The 27108-nt window shown below is 30.8% G+C and overlaps 1 protein-coding gene and 1 long non-coding RNA gene across 3 annotated transcripts in view; both read right to left on the bottom strand.

The window, feature by feature from the left end:
• Window positions 1-2027: 2027 nt before the first annotated feature.
• Window positions 2028-27108, bottom strand: part of LOC143083020 (glycogen [starch] synthase-like) — a 36942-nt gene continuing 11861 nt past the window's right edge. The window contains exons 3-14 of one of the 2 annotated variants that reach the window (XM_076259134.1): window positions 26643-26834; window positions 24872-25063; window positions 22048-22192; window positions 21053-21170; window positions 20227-20347; window positions 19223-19389; window positions 18000-18078; window positions 16630-16870; window positions 15070-15227; window positions 14363-14464; window positions 13855-13926; window positions 2028-6908 (exon numbers count right to left, since the gene is read on the bottom strand). In XM_076259134.1, coding sequence (XP_076115249.1) covers window positions 6744-6908; window positions 13855-13926; window positions 14363-14464; window positions 15070-15227; window positions 16630-16870; window positions 18000-18078; window positions 19223-19389; window positions 20227-20347; window positions 21053-21170; window positions 22048-22192; window positions 24872-25063; window positions 26643-26834 — 1752 coding nt within the window. In that variant the 3' untranslated portion in view covers window positions 2028-6743. Of the gene's footprint in view, window positions 6909-13854; window positions 13927-14362; window positions 14465-15069; window positions 15228-15304; window positions 15414-16629; window positions 16871-17999; window positions 18079-19222; window positions 19390-20226; window positions 20348-21052; window positions 21171-22047; window positions 22193-24871; window positions 25064-26642; window positions 26835-27108 lie in introns of those variants that run through there. The other variant, XM_076259135.1, reaches the window with a different exon arrangement.
• LOC143083022 (uncharacterized) lies at window positions 8845-11094 on the bottom strand. Its single transcript, XR_012980530.1, has 2 exons — window positions 10685-11094; window positions 8845-10233 (listed from the first exon to the last, which is right to left on the bottom strand). It is a non-coding gene; the product is annotated as an uncharacterized LOC143083022 (long non-coding RNA).

The raw sequence follows: 27108 nt of genomic DNA on the forward strand, positions 1-27108 counted from the left end.
CCATATGATCTCAAAACATGTCTGGTTAGCTGGACCGTACGCGTATACTCATACGGTCCGACCGTACGAGTATATGTATACGGTCCGGACCGTACGCGTACGGTCCAAATACTCATATGGTCTGGAACATATATACATGTTAGATATGTATTCAAATCTGCTGAACATGAGATAATTGTTTAAAGGAAGCTTTAGGGAATTCAACTGCTTCATGATTTAATTCATCTAAAAGCTTTCCCTGGTTTGATATTTGTTTTTTGGCGTTTTAATTGTATTTGATGATTTCCATGCACCAAAATAATAATTCAAGTTTAAGACTTGTCCAATGCTGTTGCGATTATTAGAACAGGTTATGATCACTGTTTGAAACAAAAAATCCTAAAATTGCCAATAATACAAATATGAAAGATCAATAGTTTCGTGGTCCTTCTAAGTGTAATTTTCATAAAAGATTGGTCATATGGTATATCCCGTCACAAAATTTTTAACCCAATACGAATCAACCAATATATATTGCTGCCTTTACTTTTTACTTTGACCAAGAGATATCAAAGCAATATGAATCATACTACAAACAAGTTTTTATGGATGTATGGTTTGATAGATTTATTCAATATACTGTTGACACAGAGATATGTCTAGCCTGTCAGTATAAAACTCCGAAAAGACTGATGGACAGCAACATTGCTTATTAATTGAGAGTCGCTGGACCATGAACTAGTGGGCAGGGCCTCAAGCTGAGTTGGTGATACCTTCGGGGAATTAAAACTCCACCAGCAGTGGCATTGACACAGAAAAACTTCACTATGTAAGTAATTATTGTTGATCGTTGGTGTTTAATGTCACTTTCAGCTCTAATGGCTAAATTGTTCCGAACACTTTAATTGATGGAGGAAGCCAGAGTCCCAAGAGAAAACCACCAACCTTTGTAAGAATTTAGATAGTTGGCTTCTTTATGTCCTTAAATATATAACAGATATAGAAAGATGTGGTGTGAGTGCCAATCTAGGATTCTATGTTCATGAGATATTAAAATATTAATATTCAGGACAATTGCATGTTAAAGGGGCACTGGCTGTCAAAATCATGTTCACCAATTTGAAACAAATTCTCATATTTGATTTATTACATACTCAACACATTCCCAAATTCTGAAGTCTGAAATAAACAGCTAACAATGCATATAACAGATATATATATATCAAAATTTTTAGTACTTAGTCTAGATGTCATCTAGTTAACTATTGAGAAGACCTCCGAAAAACTGACAATGGTCATATAATATGATATAATATTAACATAAATATAAATAGATAGCAACCTCGTGCATTTGGACTTTTATTTTTACATCTGTTTGATTTCATGTTATGGGTTAAAAAGATAAGTTAATTATTTTTACTTGTAAACAAATGTGTTTTTGTGGATGAAATCAGTCAATCAAATAATTCACCTTTGTTTCACTTTCAATGTTGTCATTCTTTTCCTTTTAATAACTGAACACTCACAATTCAAGTGTAATTCATCTCTAGATATGGGTTAAATTGAAGGTCACATGAATACGGATTCAAAGAGGTTGAATTATTCAATTGCAAGTGAATAATTCATTCATCAATGTTTCTTAGCTTATTTTGACAAAATTGAACCATACTGCCTGCTAAAAGCGAATTATCATTTCGCTATTTTACTTTCATTAATGATTGAACAAACAAAAATCATCTTTTAAATGTTATATACATCTCTTAGCTAGTGCCCCTTTAATGAGATATTAATGTTCATTGTTTTTTTCTGGACTGACATGCCAAGTATTTTTAGTATACTAACTCACAAAGTCAACAGAAACACATATCACCCTACCCAGACTCCAAGATGACATTTCTTCACGTTTTCTTCTAAATTGCAGAGAAAGAGTAAATATCAATTTTGAAGCCTATGGTTTTACCAAGCCAGATATGAGACCCAGAATCCCTTCCAGTTCAATACATTTCTTTCATATGGAAAATTGTTTTAGTTACACAATGAAAATTAAACACATATTAAATTTGAGTTTATTGATATTATAAAGCTCTATAAGGGTAAAACTCCTGAGTCCACACAATGAAAACTAAAGACATATTTAATTTGAGTTTATTAATATTACAAAGCTCTATAAGGGTAAAACTCCTGAGTCCACATAATCAATACATTAGCTTTATGTAACAAAAACATAACAAAAATATAACAGGGTAACACTACATTCTATCTTTAGCGATACAGAGCAAAATTAAAACCTATAAACAGTGAATGGTTATATCAGAGCTGATGCAATAACAACATGCTTAGTGATAATATAATAAAAAGCTTGACATAAGTATATATAGACCTGTATAAACAATTGGATATGAACTTCCATAATTTTTTCAGTCAAAATATGATCAATATAATGCAAAGTTTATTACATAATCAAATCAATTACAATTTATGTCAGCTGGACATTAACCGGCTTTTAAAAACAATTGAAACTCGTGTACTGCCATTTCAATTCAGCAATTATTTTTGGTTAGAACTGAAAACTCTAAAACTACTGAAGACATTTTATCACATTTATTTCAAAATGAAAAGTGTCTGTCTAATGTTAGAAGTTCTATTATGAACTGTTGTTTATATATAATATCAAATAAACCAAAATGAAGCAAGCTAAACAATTAAATGAGTCATTGTGTATTAAAAATATCATCAGTTGAAAAGTGTTCAAGTTAAGTACACAAATGTGTAGTAATGTAATTGTATTTAGGCCAATTAAAATTAATTGATAGATTTTCATCCCCGCCCGCCCCTCTGAAATCGCCCCGCCCCGAATTTTTTTATTTTATAAAATTTACGATTTCCGGATTTTGTTCATTCCCGTTACTGGTAACCGTTAAAATTTCGTTTCATTCAATGCTTCCTGTTTCAAATTTCGGTTTTGTACCTCGAGTAAATCTAACCAAAATGATTAAGTCGACCTTTACGCTGCTCTATGATGATAATATCATCTTCCGAGAGTAAAGATTAATAACGAGAATGACATGAAATATTGGTGTTACGAGAAAAACGCTGTTTCCAATACTGCAAATCGCGGTATGTCACAAATATCTGTGATTAGAAAACTGCGGACTTTTTTATTTATGCAATGACTTTGTCTCAGGAAATTTAAACTGTAAATGATACCCAAAGCACAAGATTTGTGGAAACCATTGATACAGAAAACATGACTGAATTATAGATATAGAAACACAAGCACGAACTTGTCAGATGTATGACCGTTTATTGAATTTAAAAAGTCGACTAACATACGCATTTTATTTATGTAAGCCCTTTGATTTTACCCTTGGCTGTCTTTTTATGTTGACAAACAGCAAATGTCCCAATACACCCAAAAAGACTCATTAAACAACAACTTTTTTTTTATTATTAAGTTCATGTTTTACATGATAATTATATTTTCATCTTGCATATAAAGTACCAACCCTATTATTTTCAACACTCTCTGAGTTTTCATTTTATTCTGTACTCATAATAATTGTGTTGCATACCAATGCATTTGCTTCATTTTATGGTAATACAAACCATTGTTTAGAAACCAAAATAAATTTTGTGTTGGTACATGTAGTCTAACTGAAGAGAGTATTTCTCACACGTTTTTGTTGTTAAGTTTTTAAAGCCGCAATTAGATATTTTATTTAAGGATTTGAAATATTATGTAAGATTCCTCATACTTGTGTATACATGATATAAGCTTATTTATATTACACTTGCATATATGAAGAACTCGTCACAAAAGGGTTTCAAATGAAATAAAATTTAAAAAATAAAATCCTCCCACCCGCCCCATTATTTTCAAAAATTTGGATGAAAATCTACTAATTAATTTTAGTTGGCCTTATGATAACTGCAAACTTAACACACTAAAACAAAATATGCAAAAGCACTGAACTCAAGTGACTGATATTTAAAACCACAAATAATGAAACTAAAACAAAAAAGTTTCTCTTGTTGGCAAGAAAAATCTGACACAATAATTTTAATCTATATTCTACGACAACATTTGCATCTATTAAAGTCATATGTAGAATCTAATTCTAAGTTTCAGCTAAAGAAGGCTTAGACTGTTGTTGCCATAGCAAATATTTCCTATAAATAAAAACCAACACAGTGTTATGGTGGCTATAAGCTGAAGAAGTCATACATAAATATGGCAATCATACCACATCATCTTTTTTATATATAGCTTCCATGCTGTATAAATGATAAGCAGGGAAAAATATCAATATATGGATCAACTAGATATCTGACTGGCATGGTAATATGGTAAAGATAATTAGCCAAATATCAAACAGATATTCATTGTGTAGAGCTGATGAGATAGAGTTAATATAAATATCAACCTTTTGTAACCCGAATATCTATTTTTTTGAAGAAAAAAACAAATAAATTTGGGAATATTATGCAAATATTTAATAAATGTACCTGTTATAATTTTTGACAGAAATGATTGTACAATTACATCTCTTTTCAAAAGTTTCACAGGCTATTTTACAATACTCTTTCAAGTTGATTGAGACATAGCTAGATTTGCAAACTATTAAAAGTGTTTCTGTTCAAACTGTTTTTGAAAACTAAAATACACATCTAAAATACCAAGCTTGGAAATTTTGCTAAATAGCATTGACAATCATATTTATGCCCATCATCTGATTATTAATTCAGTATAATTTGATCATGGTTATGGTTATATTGTAATGCTGATAAAAATATTTAAATATTCTACAACCAAACTCGTACATTACTACCAGTTGCCTTGCAATAAGTCAATTAAATCTTAATTTAAAGAAGAAATATATAAACAATAGTGCAGGACTAAAATCCATATTGCGCAAGAACAGCTTGCATCAAATAAACATAACCTTATGTTTGCTTAAGTTTTTTTTGTATTTAAATTAAGATAGAATTCACTCTATACATACAGATTTCATATAACAACAAATAGTTTCAGTTAAAAATCAAATTCTTTTTAGTTTAAACTATTTATTCACTAATTTATCAAGCATATATATGTATATAGTTATCATTTATAAGTATGCAATACATATTTCATGATTGTCTTTTTCACAAAGCAACACAAAATCTAATGGCACAATACAGAAAATCTTATCATAACAATGTACGTTTCCTATCTTATTTCTAAGTTTTACAGTCAAATGCTTATTGTCAATCACATGTAACATTGTGGATTTGTTATCAAGTTAGGGGTACCAATTATAGCAGATTTTATGGTTATAACTATATACAAACTAAACATTTTCTATATGCTATTATGCAGACTTTGCCAAAACTTGAAAATTAAGCATCCTCAATAATGATTTTTCCTCAACTGATGAAAATTTGTACCTATAAGAATAAATGAATTCACAGTAAACACAAAAAAGAACATTTATAATTGTAAGGTAAAGGGTAATTTTAAAAAAACAAGGGCTTCAAGAAACCTGATTAGCTCAGATTTGAAGGGGGTCTAATAATATCTAACAATAAACAGAGATGCTATAAGTTACATCGAGGTTACTGAAGGGTGGATGTTCAGGTCGAAGATATCCATGACAACATTGCTGGCTTGAGATGCAATAACTTAAGAAAATGATCTATAATGTGTAAAGCATTATAAAAACATTGATAGTAAAACACGAGAACCTCAAATTTTGCAAAGTGTACAAAACTTGGAAATAAAATTTTAGGACTAGTATAACAGTTCAAATATTTCATTCAATAACAACAGTATTGTTAGATAAAATCAACATTTAAGTATAAAAAATAAAAACAAATTCATATACTCTATGATATTAGGTTACAATACATTCATGTATTTTAGTTGCATTATATTCACAAACAAACATATATCACAACTAAGCCACAATATGTAAATATTATATTAATATTTAACTAGGATTGCTCAGGATTTCAATAGAATATACCATTTGCCTCTGAGATTTGATAATCTTATCTGACTTCTAAACTTGTAAATTAGTATCCATGAACATGACTCAATTCATTACTTTGCAATCATAAAGGACTTGTAACAATTATAATATGTTACTCCTGGTTAATATACATATATTAATGTACACCACAACCATTGATAAAATATCATGATATCTTTTGTACTATTACATTACATGAACCTCTATTGAAGACTAGGATATCAGATATGTATTAAGATAAAGGTACATTTTACTCAAAATTGCAATTGTAATTCAATTACAATAGAAACAAATGGAAGACAAAAATATTCAAAACTTTCCCAAAAATTTATTGTGATTTTTAAGTCAGAAATATTTAGCAAAAAAATATTTGAGAATCATTCTATGAAAAAAAATCATTCTGGAGAATCACAGCAAGTATAGTTGTATTACTGTGTACCTGCACAAACAAAAACCTAAAATGCCTAGCACTTTTGTTCTAAAATAGCCTAAAACAATATAAATTTATATATCAGCACCAGCATAGCATTAAAACATTGTGAACTAAATCCATTACTGCCTAACTTAAGACCTGACTGTAACATGTTAGTTCACTTCTACAATATCGCACACTAAAACACCAGATAAATATATTTATTTGATTCAGTAATAAATCACTTCACTATTCCTAACACAGAGTTTCATTTTTACCCAATCAGATTCATTCTTTTTCAAAACTTCTTTCAAATCACATCTTTGACCAATCAAATGGCTTTATTTTGTTTCTTCTTTATCATTCAATCTGTATTCCACATCCTCCTCATCTTCCTCATCCTCACCATCCTGACTTCCAGATTCTGATGGGGCAGGAGTTGCTGATCTGGAGCCTGCTGGGGAAGTAAATGCTGAGGCTGGTCTGGGATACACAAACTTCTTACCCTGAAATATACAATATTATCATTGCTATTTTAATAAATTTTCCTTTGATCTTGATTGATAATTTTCTTTCTGAGCACAGTGGAGTGATTTGAAAAATTATCGCTAGAAACTAAGTGTGTACATACATGTTGATATGAAATTAACAATGTTGTCATAGGTAAAATAGCGATAAACAGGTTATCCTTTGTCATCTCAACCTGATTGCTTTTCTCAACTTTACAGTACTGGCTCAAGCGAGAAAATCAATCTCGTTGAGATGATCAGCGATAATCTATAAATATAACATATTTCTTACCATAAAATACCACAAAAATATATAAGTATTTTTCAATACAGTGTCACATTAATGTCTTCATTTGAAAAAACAGAGTAACAATGTGGGATATAAAACTACCAAATAAACTCTAGCAGTTGTGTCTTTCCCAAACTCAATCAAAATGTAAGTATTCAGGGAATGAACTTCAGGTGATCTGTCATGCATTTAGTCAAAATTTTGATTTAAAGCTGTTTTATCTAGTAAAATTGTTTTCGACAGTAAGTTCAAGCTTGTTTTGTGGTTTCAAGCTAGTTATCTGTTGATTTTTAATTCTCACGGTCTAAAAATTTTAATGCAATGCAGTGAAAGGAAAGGAGAAAGCTGTAATGAAACATTTAAGGCGGCTCCAGGGTGTAAAAATTTCAGAAAAAAAACTAAACAATTTTTTTTTCATTTTAAATTTTATTTATTACTTTTATTAGTTGTTACTTTATCATATGGTACAAAAATTCGTAAGGGTTCCACGGAACCCAGTGTCTCGCCTACTTTTGCTGTTAATCGCAGACTCAACAAAAATGAGGAAAAACATCAATAAAAATTTCCCTCTCGATACTGTCTTTTGATTGAAAGAAGCTTCCAAGTTTGGTAAAAAAATCCAGGATAGTTTATGAATCTAATAAATGTTTTATAAACTTTAACTGCAGACTGTATGTAATGTTAACTGGAAGAATCAAAGCGCGAAAGCGCTGTAAAGGCAGTTAATTACAGGTTGTGTGTATTTCTAGTCCAGTTATATCATTATCTCCCATAGAACAGAGGTGGTTTGTAGTATTTAAGATTTAGAGTTCTCTTGTACCTAGTTCACCTATATCTATAGTCTACTGTTTACAGTATATTTTCTGTACCTCGCCATGAAATGCATTTTTAAGACATAAGAACTTTTCCTTTTTAATGTAAATAAAACTATTTTTAATTATTGATTATATACACATATTCAATTACTCCTATCCTATGAAAAATAATTCACAAAGATTGACTAGTCTCCGTTCTGTGTGTATTGCTAGAACATCAAGTAACATAATGGTTAATGTACATAGTAACATGTCAACTCTTTTGAAGACAGAACTTTTTTAAAAATTCTCCCTCCAAGCAAAATTATTTTTCAGTATAAACATGATAAAGTTATCTACCTGTATTAATGACCTAGAGACTCTCAAGAGCCTGTGTCGCTCACCTTGGACGGTCTATGTGCATATTAAACAACGGACACATATAAAATGACAAAATTGTGTTTTTGATGATGGGGATATGTTTGTAGATCTTTCTTTACTGAACATTCTTGGTGCTACAATTATCTCTATCTATAATAAACATGGCCCAGTTGAAAATATTTTTTAAAAATTAACAAAAAATACAAAAATTTATGAAAATTGTTAAAAATTGACTATAAAGGGCAATAACTCTTTAAGGGGTCAACTTAAAATTTTGGTCATATTGACTTATTTGTAGATCTTACTTTGCAGAACATTATTGCTGTTTACAGTTTATCTCTATCTATAATAATATTTAAGATAATAACCAAACTCTGCAAAATTTCCTTCAAATTACTAATTTGGGGGCAGCAATCCATCAACGGGTTGTCAGATTTGTCTGAAAATTCCTGGGCAGATAGATCTTCACTGAAGAGACAATTTCACCCTATGTCAGATTTGCTCTAAATGCTTTGGTTTCAGAGTTATAAGCCAAAATCTACATTTTACCTGTATGTTCTATTTTTGGCCATAGTGGCCATCTCGGTTGGTTGACCGGGTCTAACCACACATTTTTTAAATTAGATACCGCAATGATGATTTTGGCTAAGTTTGGTTAAATTTGGCACAGTAGTTTCAGAGAAGATTTTTTGTAAAAGTTTATGGACGACGAAACCAAGTGATGAGTCAGGTCAGGTGAGCTAAAAAGGAGTTTTTAATCAAGGTAACAATGACATCTGGTGGCCATAAAAGCTGTCTCATTAGCATTTTAACCACTTCCCATATTTGCTTTTAAGACAATAGAAGAAAATTATTCAATGCAAAAACAAAACTTACTTGTAAATATGAAATTCTCTTTACAGTATGAGTTTTTCTCATTGTTGGAGATTGTACAGTAGTACAGTCCTGTAACTGCTTATACCCATTTCTTATCCCCTTTATTTTGATAAACTCACAGAATATCATATATTTACATTGTGCCACATCTCCTTATTTTTATATGCATTACAATAACATGAACAATTGTAATTCAAATCTATATATCAAAGCAAAATGAATTTCACTACTTTCATTCATGCATCCTTTGGAAAAATATAAGTTCTAAAATGACACAATATATATTTATTTATATAAAAATAATATTTAGTTTTCGACTCTTAACAGGTATAAACAAGAATGTGTCCCCAGTACACGAATGCCCCACTCGCACTATCATTTTCCATGTTCAGTGGACCATGACATTGGGGTAAAAACTCTAATTTGGCATTAAAATTAAAAAGATCATATCATAGGGAACATGTGTACCAAGTTTGAAGTCGATTGGACTTCAACTTCATCAAAAACTACCTTGACCAAAAACTTTAACCTGAAGAGGGACAGACGGACGGACGAACGGAAGAACAGACGAACGGACGCACAGACCAGAAAACATAATGCCCCCCCTACTATCGTAGGTGGGGCATAAAAATGCACAGCTGTGTCATGATTTGTGAAATCTGTGCTGAAAACATAGGCATTTATGGTGTTTGAGTAATTCCATCTGTGAAGCTCAACATTAGCTCGTCAGTTGGTGGTGGACAGTTATAAATCTTTCCTGCAGGATGAATGTACATCTGTTCAAGAAAACCAATTTCACAAATCAAAACTTTCCTCTAGATTTCTCCTACAATATTCATCCAGTTTAGTTATTTTGGTTTAACGGGACACCGTCCTGATTTTTAATTTTGTAAACCATTCAGTCTCTTGCTTACAAATGGTGCATGAAAATAGGATGGGAATGCATGGCAGTAGACAAGTCTCTATAAAGTGGGTATGTGCCCTGAAAAAAGTTTTATAACATTAGCTTTTTTGAAACTTGTGAAAGACTTGTGCAACACACATACCTAAATAACTATAACATAGGTGGAGAGCATCATTCATGTCAATGTTTTGTTCCTGTTTACATTGTCATTGATATTTTTCAAGAAAGCCCGAGGCATAGCTCATGAATTCTTGTCATTACAACCGAAATTTACATAATTACTGCTAAAATAATAATCAGTATAATATATCTCTTGTAGAAAAACCATACAATTGTAGTATTAACCAAAAAATGTCAAACAGATGATATTGAATCGTAATCCCAAAAGTTATGACGTCTTGAATTCACCCCCCCCCCCCCCCCTTTTTTATTCTAAAACGATAATTGCGGTTGCAAACAGACTTTGGTTTACTTGCATGGCGATTATATAAATAACAGTATATATTTCTTAAAGAAAATAAAGTTTTACCATGAATAGTTTCCTGAACGTAGTCGTTTTCATTAAATGTGCCTTGCAAACAACAGCTGATTGATATGGGTTCTACGATTGCATCGCACATGACAATCTACGTTTGAGCCATGGCGTTGATCCAACTTTTCCTTCTTATTAAGTCATTTAGAAATGCAAGTCCTCCTCTTAAATGACACTCAGGTACACACCAACAAGGACTAGGCATCGTTAATTGTGTGATTGTTTTGCAGTGCAAAAACGGAAGTTAAGGACGGAACTGACTGGTCTCACTAATAAGAGACAAGAAGAATTTTAGAGACAAACAGCGACAAGAAGTTTAATTTAGTGACGAAGCGACAATAACTAACAAGGGACAAGCCAATCGTAATTCTCTCACGAGGCTATTCTCATTTGATGTGATAGGGTGAAGCTACGCCTATCAAATATGTCCCTATGAAAAAGAAGAATTTCACTGTTAGAAAGGAAATGATATTGCAAGGTTTTGATTCAATAAATTCTTTAAAAGGAAATTGAATTTTTTTTGTTTTGATGGCCAATTTTTAGCGTGTTCATAAAATATATTTTTTTTTATATCTAATAAAAACTAATCCCTTTCTTCTTAATAAAAACATATTTTTATCTATCAATGTACAGTAATATAAAAAATGTTTTATAACCGCCCCTATAATAAAAAATAATGCATGTTTTTTTTAATATCTATGGGGAATAAGTTGTTGCAATGACATTTTTTTTATTTATGTATAGTCGCTATATATAGTCTTCTTGACACTTCTTCTCGCTAAATTAATTATATTGTCGCTTCTTATCGCTATTTTAATTTTATTGTCGCTTCTTATCACTTTTTGACGCTTCTTGTCTTTAATTAGTGGAACCCTATTCAGGAACGATAATTTCATATTTTACATAACTGAGACCGAAATAACTATAACGTCATACGGCTTCACGTACAGAAATACTTTAAATTGTATATTATGCAATATAATTCACGGTCAGTCGACTTTTAATTATAATATCATGTTATATCAACGAGTGAAATGATTTTAAAATATCTTTAGATCGCAAATAGTACTCGAAATTGAACGGACCTCTTTCCACACGGAATTCGAATAATGATAGTTTGTAATCAGATTGACTGCTTATAATGCAAAAGACACATTAATAAACAGATTTTTAAAACGAAAAATACACACTGATCGTTTCTTTATTTCCCAATGTAAATGAAAGGAACAAAAACCAATACATACCACAAAAAGGAGAGGAGAAATTTAAACATTTCCGGATCTATTTCTTGCAAAATGACCCCCAGCAAAGATTTGCGTAAGGAAAGATGAACCTCATGACTTGAAAGTCAGGCCTTAAAGCACTGCCTTTAAAAACTAAGTCCATTTATAAGTAAAATACGGAAAAAGTGAATTTTTTTTTTACAAAATTTTCTTCTTGATACTATCTTATGATCATAAACAAGCTGCTGTCCAAGTTTGGTACAAATCAAGGATAGTTTATGAAAGTTATTAAAATTTTAAAAACTTTAACCACAGAGTGAATGTAATGTTTCCTCGCAGAAAAACTAAGTCCATCTATAAGTAAAATACGGAAAAGTGGAAATTTATTTTTACAAAATTTTTCTTCTTGATACTATCTTATGATCATAAACAAGCTGCTGTCCAAGTTTGGTACAAATCAAGGATAGTTTATGAAAGTTATTAAAATTTTAAAAACTTTAACCACAGAGTGAATGTAATGTTTCCTCGCAGAAAAACTAAGTCCATTTATAAGTAAAATACGGAAAAAGTGAATTTTTTTTTTACAAAATTTTCTTCTTGATACTATCTTATGATCATAAACAAGCTGCTGTCCAAGTTTGGTACAAATCAAGGATAGTTTATGAAAGTTATTAAAATTTTAAAAACTTTAACCACAGAGTGAATGTAATGTTTCCTCGCAGAAAAACTAAGTCCATCTATAAGTAAAATACGGAAAAGTGGAAATTTATTTTTACAAAATTTTTCTTCTTGATACTATCTTATGATCATAAACAAGCTGCTGTCCAAGTTTGGTACAAATCAAGGATAGTTTATGAAAGTTATTAAAATTTTAAAAACTTTAACCACAGAGTGAATGTAATGTTTCCTCGCAGAAAAACTAAGTCCATTTATAAGTAAAATACGGAAAAAATGGAATTTTATTTTTACAAAATTTACTTCTGGATACTTTCTTATGATCATAAACAAGCTTCTGTCCAAGTTTGGTAGAAATTCAGTATAGTTTAAGAAAGTTAATAAAATTTCAAAAACTTTATATTTGTGGACGCCGCCGCCGACGACAGAATGTAGGATCGCTTAGTCTCGCTTTTTCGACTAAAGTCGAAGGCTCGACAAAAATCATTCAAAAAAATTTGTTTTGACCCAAGATGACTTTTAAAATGTATATATCATTGAAAAGGTCCAAATTATCTCCCTTTGGTACAAAATTTCAATTTTTTGGCATTCAAATTGAAATATCTTTTTTAAATCATCAGTGACCTATATTTTTTATTATAACTTTCAGATAAGCTGTACTTAAACTGAACTAATAAAATTTTAGCGATTTTTGTAATTTAGTTCTTTTTTTATTTCGATATTACCTCTTTTTCTCCTATTTATAGTTCAACAGAAAAAAAGTTATTTTACCAAAATGTATCCTTCTTTCGAAGACAGATTGTGAGCGTATATGGACGGTGACCCCATTTTTTAATTTCATTTTTCTATTAAGTATAAGATAAAGTTCATTCATAGAAAAATATAGCGAAATCCTATATTAAGAAAAAAAAAATGATTTAGACCAGCGAGCCCCCTTTATTTGATATTTACCAGTAAATATGGAATTATTATTTGTGTAGTTAAAAATTTCAAGAACAAACATTGCAGAATGTAAACACAAAGAATGAAAATGACGTTTTTTTTCTCATCTTTGTCTTATAGTACTTAATAATTGCACCCCTGCCTGCAATTTTAATTCTAATTTTGGAGTAAAAGACTGTGGATTATACACAGTTGAATTTTGATATTCTAGAAAAAAAAATGATAAATAAATTTTTGGTGAAACCCTAGATACTGAAAAATTAGCTTCATATAGAATTGAGTTGAGTTGAAACATGAATTGAGTAATGTATCTGAAGCAATACTTACGCTGGTTTCATCCTCAACAAAAGCATCAGGGAAACATCTAACTAGTGCTAAATTCCTGGCCTTTCTGTAGTACTAAAAACAGATATAAATTCACACTTTTTAATAATTGTATTTTCTGATTGAAGACTGCTTAATGTAAAGCTGTTAATGTAAACATCAACGTGGTTTATCATACTGTAAATACAGCAATTATTGTGAGGTTGTTATTAATGTGAATAATGTGACTAGGTGAGTATCCCAATAATAAGAACCTGCATTCTGATATTTAAAACATACATCTGTATGCAGCTTTTTCACAAATCGCAAAATTAATCTGTCATTTTTGTTCATTCCTCAAAAATTGCCATCATAAAAGAGAATATTATGGTTCTAAAATATAAAGCATAGACAGTAATGGGTAAAAATATTGAAGAAAAAAGACATATGGGTACAGAAACAAAACTTTGCTTCAAAAACTAAAATCAGGTTGGAAAATAATGCCACTACTACAACAGTTGGATATACTTACAACTCCTAAATTTCTCCAGTCTAAGAGTTCACTTAATCTTTCTGTTCTATTTCTCTGAATAATTCTTTGTCTTCGTGAAAGACAAGAAAAATCATACATGTACTGAAAATAAACAGAGAGTAAATAAAGAAACACTGAAATACATCCTCCATATAAAATATTGAGAAGTAACTTTTCATTTAGATGAAAAATTAAACTAGTCTTAAATCTTTTAATGAAATGCCTCTTTAAAAAGTTAAATTACAATAATACTGAACTCTAAGGAAAATTTAAAACAGAAAGTCCCTAATCAAATGGTATAATCAAAAGCTCAAACACATCAAACGAATGGATAACAACTGTTATATTTCTGACTTGGCACAGACAATTTCTTAACTTTCTCCTTTATTCAGGGTTGAAATTTCTTACACAAATAATAAGTAGAAATGTTTGTTATTTGGCAAACAACTGTGTATATATAATTATATTTTATTTATTTATTTTTTATTCTAATTTCAGATTTGGAAATCATTTGATCTAGTTAAATAGGAAAAGATCCAAATTTTGCATATTTCACGTTATTTTTCTACTCGCAAAAGTCACGAAAATAAATCACTTGTGAAAATTAGTTGGTTTACAGTATATCCACTTTATTTGAAATCTTGTGGATAGTTGTCTCATTGGCAAACATACCACATCTTCTTATGTTTATGCCAACTATAATATACCTGTGCTAACAGCTGTACTGAATCATCATAACTTTTAAATCTTCTGTCTATGATATAGATACCATAAGATTTAGGATCCTGTATATGATCTTCCATAAAGCATCCAAAGCCTGAGAGATTGGTGGTCATACTGGGTATACCCATAACAGTACATTCAGCTGAAAGTAAGAACAGAGACATTTTATTGTCATACTGGGTATACCCATTACAGTACATTCAGCTGAAAGTCAGAACAGAGACATTTTATTGTCATACTAGTTATACCCATAACAGTACATTCAGCTGAAAGTAAGAACAGAGACATTTTATTGTCATACTGGGTATACCCATAACAGTACATTCAGCTGAAAGTAAGAACAGAGACATTTTATTACTAGTGGGTATATACTGGGTACACTCATAAATGAACACTGAGCTAAACAAATATATATATAAAAACACTTAGTTTAAAATTGAGAATGGAAATTGGGATTGTGTCAAAGAGACAACAACCTGATTAAAGAGCAGAAAATAGCCAAAGGCAACCAAAGGGTCTTCAACACAATGAGAAAATCCCGCACCCAGAGGCAGTGTATTACTATAGTCTTTTATGGATTTTTTTCTAGTAATCTCATTACCATTGAGGTCAACTTTATCAGAAGGGGACATCAGAGTAGCTGATGAAAACCACTAACATTTTATAATTGACACATTATGGCCATATACCAGTAAAATTCATAAATACTTAGAAAGTCAAGAGAATAAATTAATTTTGCTGAATGATCAATAAAGCTATAAGATTGACAAAATATCCTTTTCAAAAGCTACCAATTCAGTACTTATTGTTTGATGGAATTTATCTAATATATAGTTTAATAGGTAAAAATCATAATATTTGTAATTATTGTCAGTAAATATTAACCCTTACTATTTGGGTCCATTATTTTGACAGGTACGGTGTGATTATTGGTTACACATCTCCAATGGCATGGATGCTGTTTATTAGTGTTTAGGGGACTTGCTCATTCTAATTTTTTCAAAATATATATACATCTGCAAAGATTATTTCTAATGGTATTGATACTTTAGGTAAAAGCTTTTAGGTTAATAAAGTAATGTTTATATTTTGTCATGAAAGTGTATTAATGAAACTAAAATGTTTATTTTGGCATGTGTGTGGTAAAAAACAAAATATCATATTTCAATCATTTCCTGAAATTTTGTTTTCCTGATTATCAGAACTTTGTAACTTTAGTGTGTATTTCAACATAAAATCTATGCTAGAGATGTTTAAATACCAAGGGCAGCTATAAAACTGTAAAAAGAAAAATTTTTCTTAAATAATTAAAAATGTTCCTTCTGCTTCACAAACAAGCCTCCTCATAAGGTTTTTTAATTATGTGACTACTTGGTCGTTTTAATAGTGAATAGTTGATTACAAGACCAAATATTTCATGATTATTTGATATTTGATAATCCAGGACTGTATTTTGGATTATGTGATTACATTGGCAAAACATTAGTGATCATGTGATTTCTTTAACACCCCCATGAAGGGCCTCACTAAGATAATATTCTTACCAGGTGTGTATCCCCAAGGTTCATAATAAGATGGAAAAACACCTAAATGACATCCTCGTACAAATTCTTCATAATCTAATCCAAACAATGGATTGGTGGAATTAAGAAACTCTGGATGGAAGATTACTTTAACTCTGTCATATTTCTGATTAAATAGTTTACATTTCCGTAATGCATTCAGTATTTGATCATTCCAATCATCGGCTACATTGTGGGTACATATAGGAGGTAAACCAGATGTCTGAAAAGAAACAACAATTACTATATATATATATATATATATATATATATATATTGGCACATCCCTTAATGATTTAAACAGTACAAACAAGTATGGTGACAAAATTATTTAAAGTCAATAAAGTTTCACACCAATAATACCTGTGTTTGATTTTCAAAGAAAAATTGCTTTACAGGCTTGTTAAAAGCAACAATCTTAAGTGAAGAGTTTATAAATTCTCTGCTGATTTGTAGTGTATTCTTTATATTTCTATTTCTGAACCTTGCAATTAATGAATAATACAAACAAAATAAATCTGAATGTCGCTTTCAATCCTTGAGCCATTGGTATAACATTACTAATTTTATATTTGCATAAATGACTGCAAAACATTAGATTTTTCATTTACTGTGAATTCATTATAATTTGTGGGATACCCTTTTAAGGGCTGTTCCAAGATACTATGTCCCCCCAGGAAAGACAATTTTTTTTAAATTTTATGTGGGTGGTATGTATTTGAAATACCAACATACAAGGGGAGTGTTGTTCTTATTTATTTTTATTTCTGTGGGTTGTGGGGGTTATAAAAAAAAGTGCCGTCCCTGGGGGGACATAGTATTTTCTGGAACAGCCCTTAATGGATTATGTGGGTACACAAATTTAAATGTTGTAGGAAGTACAGTTTTCTATAGGCTTTAATGCAGCCTTTTGTTACTAAAGCCATGAAATAAAATATCAACGAAAAATACAATGTTTTCTAATTGATGAAAATCGGTACCCACAAAAATTAATGACTTCACAGTAAATGTAGGTTCGTAATATTTAAATTTACTACATTTTCCCTTTTACCAATTATCATTTAGTCATCTTGTTAATTTGACCTCTGCTGGGTCAACTTCATACTTAACACACTTTTGTAACATAAATCAAAATAACTGTTCTCACACGAGTACTGGTTTGATAAAAAGTTGAAATATTTTCTTGCAAAAAAAAAGTGCAAAATAATTTTTCAATGTTACAGAAGATTTTTTTTAAACCATCAATTTATGTTTTCCCCCTTTTTAAGTATATGACTGTAAAATTGAAGATTAGTAGATGAATTTACAAAGTAATTCTTAGTCCTGTATCTCATGTTTGGATGGTACATTACCTGAGATCCATATATACATCTTTTTAGCTTAACTAAATCTTCTTGTAACAATATATCTTCTCCTTTAGGGATTGTTCCCCTGAACAAAATATACAAAAGACAAAAGTTTAAGCTTGCACAAAAAATTAGAAATTACAAAAAAGAAAACTTTTAAACATACAATGAGTTATTCCATTTCTTGTTTGACCTTAAATGTTATGATATCTGATAACCTTCTGGTTACATTTCAAAGATAACTACTTTTCATAAATTTTGAGGTATTCATTTTGAAATATTTTATAAAAAAAGAATATTGATTCAATTAAATAAGGCAAGCACCCAACATTAATAGATGACCAAACTAAAGGTCAAGCATTTTTTTTGTGTTGTGCTGTTAGAGGACTGTCCAAGTTTAAAGGGAGCATTGAGTGCTGGCAAACATGTTTAACTCCGCTACATTCTATATATGCCTGTCCTAAGTCAGGAGCCTGTAATTCAATGGTTGTCATATATCTGCCTGTCCCAAGTCAGGAGCCTGTAATTCAATGGTTGTCGTATATATGCCTGTCCTAAGTCAGGAGCCTGTAATTCAATGATTGTCGTATATATGCCTGTCCCAAGTCAGGAGCCTGTAATTTAATGGTTGTCGTATATATGCCTGTCCCAAATCAGGAGCCTGTAATTTAATGGTTGTCGTATATATGTCTGTCTTATGTCAGGAGCCTGTAATTCAATGGTTGTCGTATATATGCCTGTCCCAAGTCAGGAGCCTGTAATTCAATGGTTGGCGATTATATGCCTGTCCCAAGCCAGGAGCCTGTAATTCAATGGTTGTCATATATATGTCTGTCCCAAGTCAGGAGCCTGTAATTCAATGGTTGTGGTTAGTTGCTGTCTATTGTAATTGTATTTCATTTATTCTATACATAAATCAGGGCGTTGGTTTTCTCGTTTGAATTGCTTAACATTTAGTCATGTCAGTTTACTATATTGTATGGATTTTGCTCATTGTTGAAGGTCTATTGTTATAGTAACCTATAATTACTAACATCTATAGCTACATCATTTGGTTTTGATGGATAGTTGTCTCATTGGCAATCATACCAAATCTTCTTCTTTTTATATTAACTTGTGTTGCTTAGTTACTGTATCATGAACGACAATGTATACCCAACATATCTTTTTATCTATTTCTTATACATTAACATTTGTTATCAAAATTTATACATCTAACTTATAGTTACCGTAAACAGATCTCAAATAATCTTTTTCCAATCTGCCCCTGCACCTGATGTACAGTTTCTTTCAGGGATTTAGCTATTGCTTGTCCTCGTAAAGATTCAACATTGAAATTGTTTGTCCGTGTAGGGAATATTAAAAATGCTATAACTGTTGTTTCACTGTTCGCTTGCTGAAAAAAGGTACATATGAATAATTGATTTACGTTAATTTTCTCAAAGATGTTTGTAAGCTTGATTCAAACCATTTTATAAAGGCTTGTTTTAGCCAGATATAGAAATAAACACAGCCCTAAGATCAAATAAGTTGAGACTTTATTTTAAAAATCCCTACTTTACTTAGTCATGTAATCACAGCCCTAAGATCAAATAAGTTGAGACTTTATTTTAAAAATCCCTACTTTACTTAGTCATGTAATCACAAGGGCAGGATGAAAGTATAAAATTTACAAGATGAATTTGCAAATGTTTAATTGTATATTGGTAGAATTTTATGTATCTAAATTATGTAGACAACATCTATACATTGTAGGAAAATATAAAATGTATTTCCCCGAGCTTTTCTCCTGTTTCGTAGCAAGTACAAATACGTTTCAAATTTTCTTACAATGTAGCTTAAAATGTACAAATTTTGTTATTTCCTGAAATTTTACAACATTTTCCTAACATTTACACTTAAACTTCCCAACAGTTATATATTATAATGAATGAAATCAACATGACTTTTAATGCGGACTGCAATGAGGAACTTATGATGTAAACAGTAATTTGAATATAACCCTTAGCTCACAACAGAGGCAAGATACCAGGAGACTATAAACATCTACTATACGTTTATCGCTTCACGTTATCTGTCAACCTGTATCTGTCTAGAAGACAGGTCGAGTGCAGGATAAATATTGTTTAATTACTGTACAATAACTTCCACATATTTTTTGGTAATATTATCAAAATTCATCTGATACCTTAAAAAGTAAACTGCAATATTTCTGTTAATATTAATGTCTTACCTGAAGAAAGTAATTAAGTCTGGCAAGACCTTCTATGAACATGTCTGCACCTTTATTTGTAAACTCATATCTACCTGCACTAAACAGGTATAATGTCTTATCTAAATCGAAATCATAATGCCTGAAAAAACAACACCATCAACTAATATAATGTCAATATAAAACCGATGACAAAACCCTATATCAGAATAGAATATGACATTTAATCCACAATAAATGAAGATGTATGAAGAGATTTTCCCAAAAATTATTCAGAATACTGGTATATCAACATTTATTTTTAGAATATACCATTAAGGTTTATTATACAATTACTATTGCCTAATTTCCTATTCTTGATATGCCACATAACCTGAATGTCTTCTTTTTCCATAATAACAAAATATATCCTAAGCCTTTGAATTATACAAGGGTTCCAGAAACTCAAAAGACAAGTTTATGCAGTGGATCCTCTTTAATGACAAAAGTGTACAAGGCTCGAGTTCTACAGTGCTTAAAACTTTAATATAATGTGTGAAATTGAACATTGAGAGGCATCCATGAAATTGAGTTTTAAAGAATAAAACTTTTCCAATGTCACGCGCATGGTAAAACTAGGTGCAAGACTGGAGAGATATGCAATATGCTATAGGAAAAGTGTATCCTCCAAAACCATGTTAACCATGAACTTTTTTGTGAACAAGCACTTGATAAAGAATGATAAACAGATGTCAATGAGAGACTCAATAATTCTTTTATATTTTATGTTGTGCTCAATAATTTCCATTGAAATGAATAATTAAGTTTTGTAAAACAAACACTTAAACAAATATCTCATATATATTACCCATGAAAATGGCCTCTAACAAAATCATGGATTTTTTCTTTGGCTACAGCATGCAAATTCTGGAATTCGTGTATAGCACTAAACTTGATTACATTTAACCCATTTGGCACAATAACATCTGCAAATGAAAGAGTTAAAAAGATACATTCCTTGATAAATTTACTTACATCAAAATAACAATAAAAGAAGGCTCCATGTTATGCATACAGTGACCCATAGATCTTTACTTCTACATTAATTGGTCTTTGGTGGAGAATTGTAGCATAGGCAATCATACCACATCTCCTTATCTTTAAATTGATCTATATTTATTTATTTATACCATAAATAGTAAACATCAGTTTTGAAAACGTTCATTGAACCATACTGCAAAATTCTAAAGAAATTCATATTCAAGCAATTGAAAATGTCTAAAAATAAAAACAAACAAGCATTCTGAGATTGCATGGCAATACATCTAGTCCCCTACCGGTTAAAAATTAATTGTAAGTACTGGAACAAAATGCTAACTTGATCTATAACTTGTCATGGTGTAAACTATATAACAAATATCAGTTAATATTTTCAAGCATGACGAAAAAAAGTGCAGAAAACTGACAGAAGAACGGAGTGCAAACCACATGTGGCATATCATATATATATATATATTCTTGGATTGAAAAGAAATATAATCTCCTTCAATTCATATTTCATTTCAATCCAAGAATACACTGAACTATATATATATGTAGGACTCAAATCTATGTTGGGTTCAAGATCTATGACAGATTTCAAATCTATGGCAAATATGACATCACAAATGCCAAACAAATCATAAATCTATGGCAGCTTTTTGTTTTAGATATAATTTAATGAGATGGGAACAAAACAACACGAGAGAAAATATCTAAAGGAGGTACATGTATACAGTGTTAAACATTGTCCCTTCCTTGAAATACAGGTTTTTAACAATTTGTAAAAAATATTTAATGCATGCTTGATTGACAGAATTTTACCTGGTTTACGTTTGAGTAAATGTTCAGCCTCTACACCAGTGATATCAGACACAGTTGAAAACACATGTGCACAATGGACAGCACTTCTTTCTATACAGTAACGGTGGTAAATCTGTCGGTCACCAGCTTCCTTATCGAGGCTGAACTGAAAAGATGAACAAATCTCTATATATAGTTAATTGAAAGTCCAGGATAATCAGGTATTTATCTAACACAATGGCTTAGAAAAACATTTTAATTTCAAAAACAAATATTGGAAAATAATCTTGATTTTAGTTTATACTTGTAAATAGAAGAAACAGAACTACATGTTTATAAGTTTGTTAATATCTAAGACAGAGCTTTCATTATGGTTAAAATATATAAGACTTTAACATATCCTGTAGTTCTTCTGACATGAACAAAGAATCAATGATCATTCAAGTTCTGTTATTAAATATAAATGCATGTACTTTACAGAGGCTAAAAATATTCCAGCTTGTTATAACCAAACTAATTAAATTGATAAGAGCAAATGTCTCTTAAATTTTAAAACAAAATATGATAAAACAAGAATGTGTCCATAGTACATAGATGCCCCACTTGCACTTTCATTTTCTATTTTCAGTGGACCGTGAAATTGGAATCAAAACTCTAATCTGGCATTAAAATTAGAAAGATTATATCATAGGGAACATGTGTACTAAGTTTCAAGTCGATTGGACTTCAATTTCATCAAAAACTACCTTGACCAAAAATTTAAACCTGAAGTGACCTAAAACATTTACTTGAGGCAGGACAGACGGACAGATGGACCAACGAATGAACGAACAGATGCACAGACCGAAAAACATAATGCCCCACCTCATAATGCCCCTAGGTGGGGCATAAAAATGCAGGATTTATTAAAAATACAACAAAGTGATGATAAATGAACTCATTGAGCAATTTTAAACCAGATTTAAACAATAAACTCATAATAAAACAAGCATTCTGTGAGTAATGAATGGCAATACATAGTCCCCTACTGGTTTAAAACCTACCACTAAATTCTTCAAACAATTTACTAAAGAAAAGGAAAAAAATCTAAAATATCATTTATCTTAAAACAATGTCTTTTACAAATCTTTTAAAAAATGAGCTATTTCCCTTTGAACAGAAATCTTGTAATTAATAAGTATTTTGTCAAAAATATAATTCTAGGAAAAGTTGAAAAATGAGTTATTTCCCTTTGAACAGAAATCAACTAATTAATAAGTATTTCATCAAAAATTTAATTCTAGGGAAAGGGCTTTAACTGAACAAAGAGAAAAGCTAAAATCGTGAAAATCGAACGTGACCTGTAACTTCCCATGATAAAACAATACACCAAATATCAAATTAATATCTTCAAGCATGAAGAAAAAAGTCTGGAAAAATGATTTGTCAGACTGACAGATGGACAGAGGACAAACCTAAAGTCTTCATCGGTAGGGGACTATTAAATGGAGAATGTGCCCGTCGGACACAGATAATGCCCCCGTTTGCATGCATATAACATTATAAAGGGCATAACTCGAGAACAGTAACACCCAAATTCGAACTTGATCTGTGTTTTGTGGTGATGAGCACTGTGTATAAGTTTCATAACATTTGGTTGAGGCAAACTGAAGTCAGAGAATGGAAACCAATTTTGGAACGTACGTAGGGACAGACAAACGGACAAGGATTACACTCAAAGCCCCCTCCGTTGACGGCGGGGCATAAAAAGATGTTCACATTTCTTTTTTTAACAATACATGTTTTCTTAATATATCAATGATGCAAAATTTATATGATGGAAAACAGTCTACACTGAAATAATAGGTAATAAAAGAACAGAGTTTCAATGTCCCCCTTGTTGCACATATTTTATCTTTCAATGGTATAAGGGCAATAAAATAAAAAAAAATAAAAATTTTTTTTTTGGGGTTCTTTAAAACAATTTATAAATATCTTAAAGAAATAAAGGCTTCAGAGCAAATGCAAGTGATTTCTGTTAAAATAATTTTTCGAAGGGACATAACTCATTAAAAAAATTTGATCAGAACTTATTTTGGAAAGTGTCAAAGACATTGCTGATATAAACCTATGATATAAGTTTCATAAAATTCTGGAAAGAATTGTACACATGATAGTGCTAACAACTTTCCATATAATCAATATTTCCAAGGGACATAACTCTTTTAAAAATAATTAATCAGCACTGATTTTCTAACTCATCCAAGACACTGCTGACATAAACCTATGATATAAGTTTTATAAAAATTTGGCAAGAATTGTACACATGAGAGCGCTAACAATGCAATTTTCCATATAATTAATGTTTCCAATTCCGGACGGACACCCAGTATTTCCATGTCCCCTGCAACGTGTTGCGCGGGGGACAATTATATTAGATGAAATGTTTATTTAGTATATAGCTACAGTGGTAAGTGTAAATCATTTTCTGGGTTTGGTCCTGTCTTGTAAACAAATTATGCAATTTAAATATGTATTCATTTATATAATGTCAGGATCATGTTGCCCATCAAGAGCTTTTAATTGGAAACAATAAATATTTTTTATTTATAATTATGATCTAGGATTTAATTTCTGAGTTCAATTATAACAAAACATGGTAACTTGGAAAGTTAACAAGAAAAATATCTGAAGAAGCAATTTCCTCATGAACATAAAGAGCTCTATATAATAACAAAATTTATCAACACCATTTTAAAAGCTTTTTGTTCTGTTTCATAATGTTTTTATCTGATAAGTTGTTTCTCAAAAAAGGCATCATCTTAATTGGGTTTATACCTAGCATGCAGGTTAAAAAAACTCTTACTGTTTCTAATTTGTTGTAGAAATCTGCTGATGATGCACACAAGTATCTGCCTAGTAAGGTTGCATGGGTTGTGAATATTGTTGCACAATCTACTTTTCTGGTTCTCAGATATATCAAACCAACCCCTGCCAACCATTCATGGAAATGGGTGATCATCAGTGGTTTTCCTTCATCTGATAGATTCTTTCTAAACTAAAAAATTACAGTAATTATAAAATATAAAGCAGACACAGAATGATATTAAGGAAAATGAAATGACCAACATTCCTGTGTATACTATTAAAATAAGAAGAGTTGGGTTCTTAAAAACATATAGCTATATTGATTTAAACAGTTTCAATTCATCACATATTCAAGTATGAAAATTTTCCTTATATTACGATAATGTTTATCAAGATTTATTCAATATTTCCTGTTTGAAATAATAATATTTTTTTATGGGGATATTTAAAAACCAGGTGCTCCGCAGGGCACAGCTTTATACAACCGCAGAAGCCGAACAGTATGGACACAACATTCAAGCTTGATACAGCTCTGAATTTGGATTGCGATCAAATTTTTGACATAATGTGAGTTTCTGACACAAAACAAATGTCAAGATCTTAAAAATCTATTGCACAATATTGTTCAATTAAAGATTTCTTCTTTTAACTTGAGAAATTTGAAAAAAACTACCACCCCCCTTTTTTGGCGATTAGTCCAAATCCTGACATTTCTTTATACATAATATACAAGTAATGTAAGGGAGGTAAATCTGAACATACCCAACATTGTATGTTAAATGTTTTAGAATTAACTCCCTTACCCTGCTTTTAAATTGTCTTAATTGTCCATTGACCAGAAATACATAGTTTTTCCCCTTTCCCCCCCTAATTCTGAAACATTTTGAGCCATAACCCTCCAAAGTAAATACTAACCATCCCTTCATGGTATGGAAACTTGTGGTTTAATTTCAGAGAGATTCATACACTTAAACATAAGTTATTGTTTGAAAACTACAAAAAAATGATCATTTTGGGCCCCCTTTTTGGGTCCTAATTCATAAACTATTGGGACAATAACCTCCAAAATCAATCCCAACCTTCCTTCAGTGGTATTGAACCTTTTTGTTAAATTTATAGAGATCCATGCACTTAAACACAAATTATTGTCTGTAAACTAAAAAAATGCTTCTTTTTGGCCCCTTATTCCTACATATTTGGGAAAATTAACCCCAAACTGAATCCCAGCCTTCCCTGTGCTATATGGAAACTTGTGGTACAATGTCAGAGAGATCCATACAGTTACACACAAGTTATTGTCTTGAAACTAAAAAAATGCTTGGTTGGCCCCTTTTTTGCCCTTAATTCCTAGACTATTTGCCCAATAACCCCTTTAAAAAAATCCCACCTTCTACTTATGGTATTAGACATTGTGGTACAATTTCAGAACAATTGAAATACTAATACACAACTTTTTGTCCTGAAATTAGATACATGCTGTTTTGGTCCCTTTGGGCCCCTTATTCCTAAACCTTTGGGACCATAACCCTAAAATCAATCCCAAGCATCCTTTTGTGGTTATAAACATTGTGGTAAAATTTTATTAATTTCTTTATACTTATTCAAAATTTATTATCCTGAAACAATCCGTCTTCGGACGACACTGACGACGACTATGACAACAACGTGATACCAATATACGACCAAATTTTTGTGGTCGTATAAAAATAGAAAATCATTCATGAATACATTTTTAGTACAATTTTTGTACACAGATCACATATATATACCTCTCCAAGAAACCATGCTACTAAAGCACCAAATATAACAGCATCATTTGATTCTCTATCATGCCATGGTATACCAATATTAGCTTTCTCCCATAGTTCATGTTTAAACTCATCAAGTTTCCAGGCTGCTGATCCAATATCAAATAAAATGACTTTTGGGTAGCCATCAATCAACCAACGCCCAAAGTATACCTATATCAATAGTAAAATACAATGAGAATTAAGGAAGTTCGCTACTCAGCTTCAAAATAAATAGCTTTCCATAAAACTAGTATATATTGATAGGGGATTAATTAAGGAATCAAAAAAGCAAAAAATATATAGAGGCTAATGTGCTTGTTTTCGAGATATTAGCCATTCAAATTTTGGCGGGAAAATGTTCTCTTGATTTTTTATAGCTTTATCATTGACAAGTTAAAAAAATATTTTTATAGGATTTAACAAATGGCTTATAATTATACATGCA

This window comes from Mytilus galloprovincialis, chromosome 7, assembly GCF_965363235.1.
Source record: "Mytilus galloprovincialis chromosome 7, xbMytGall1.hap1.1, whole genome shotgun sequence".
Classification (NCBI taxonomy): domain Eukaryota; kingdom Metazoa; phylum Mollusca; class Bivalvia; order Mytilida; family Mytilidae; genus Mytilus; species Mytilus galloprovincialis.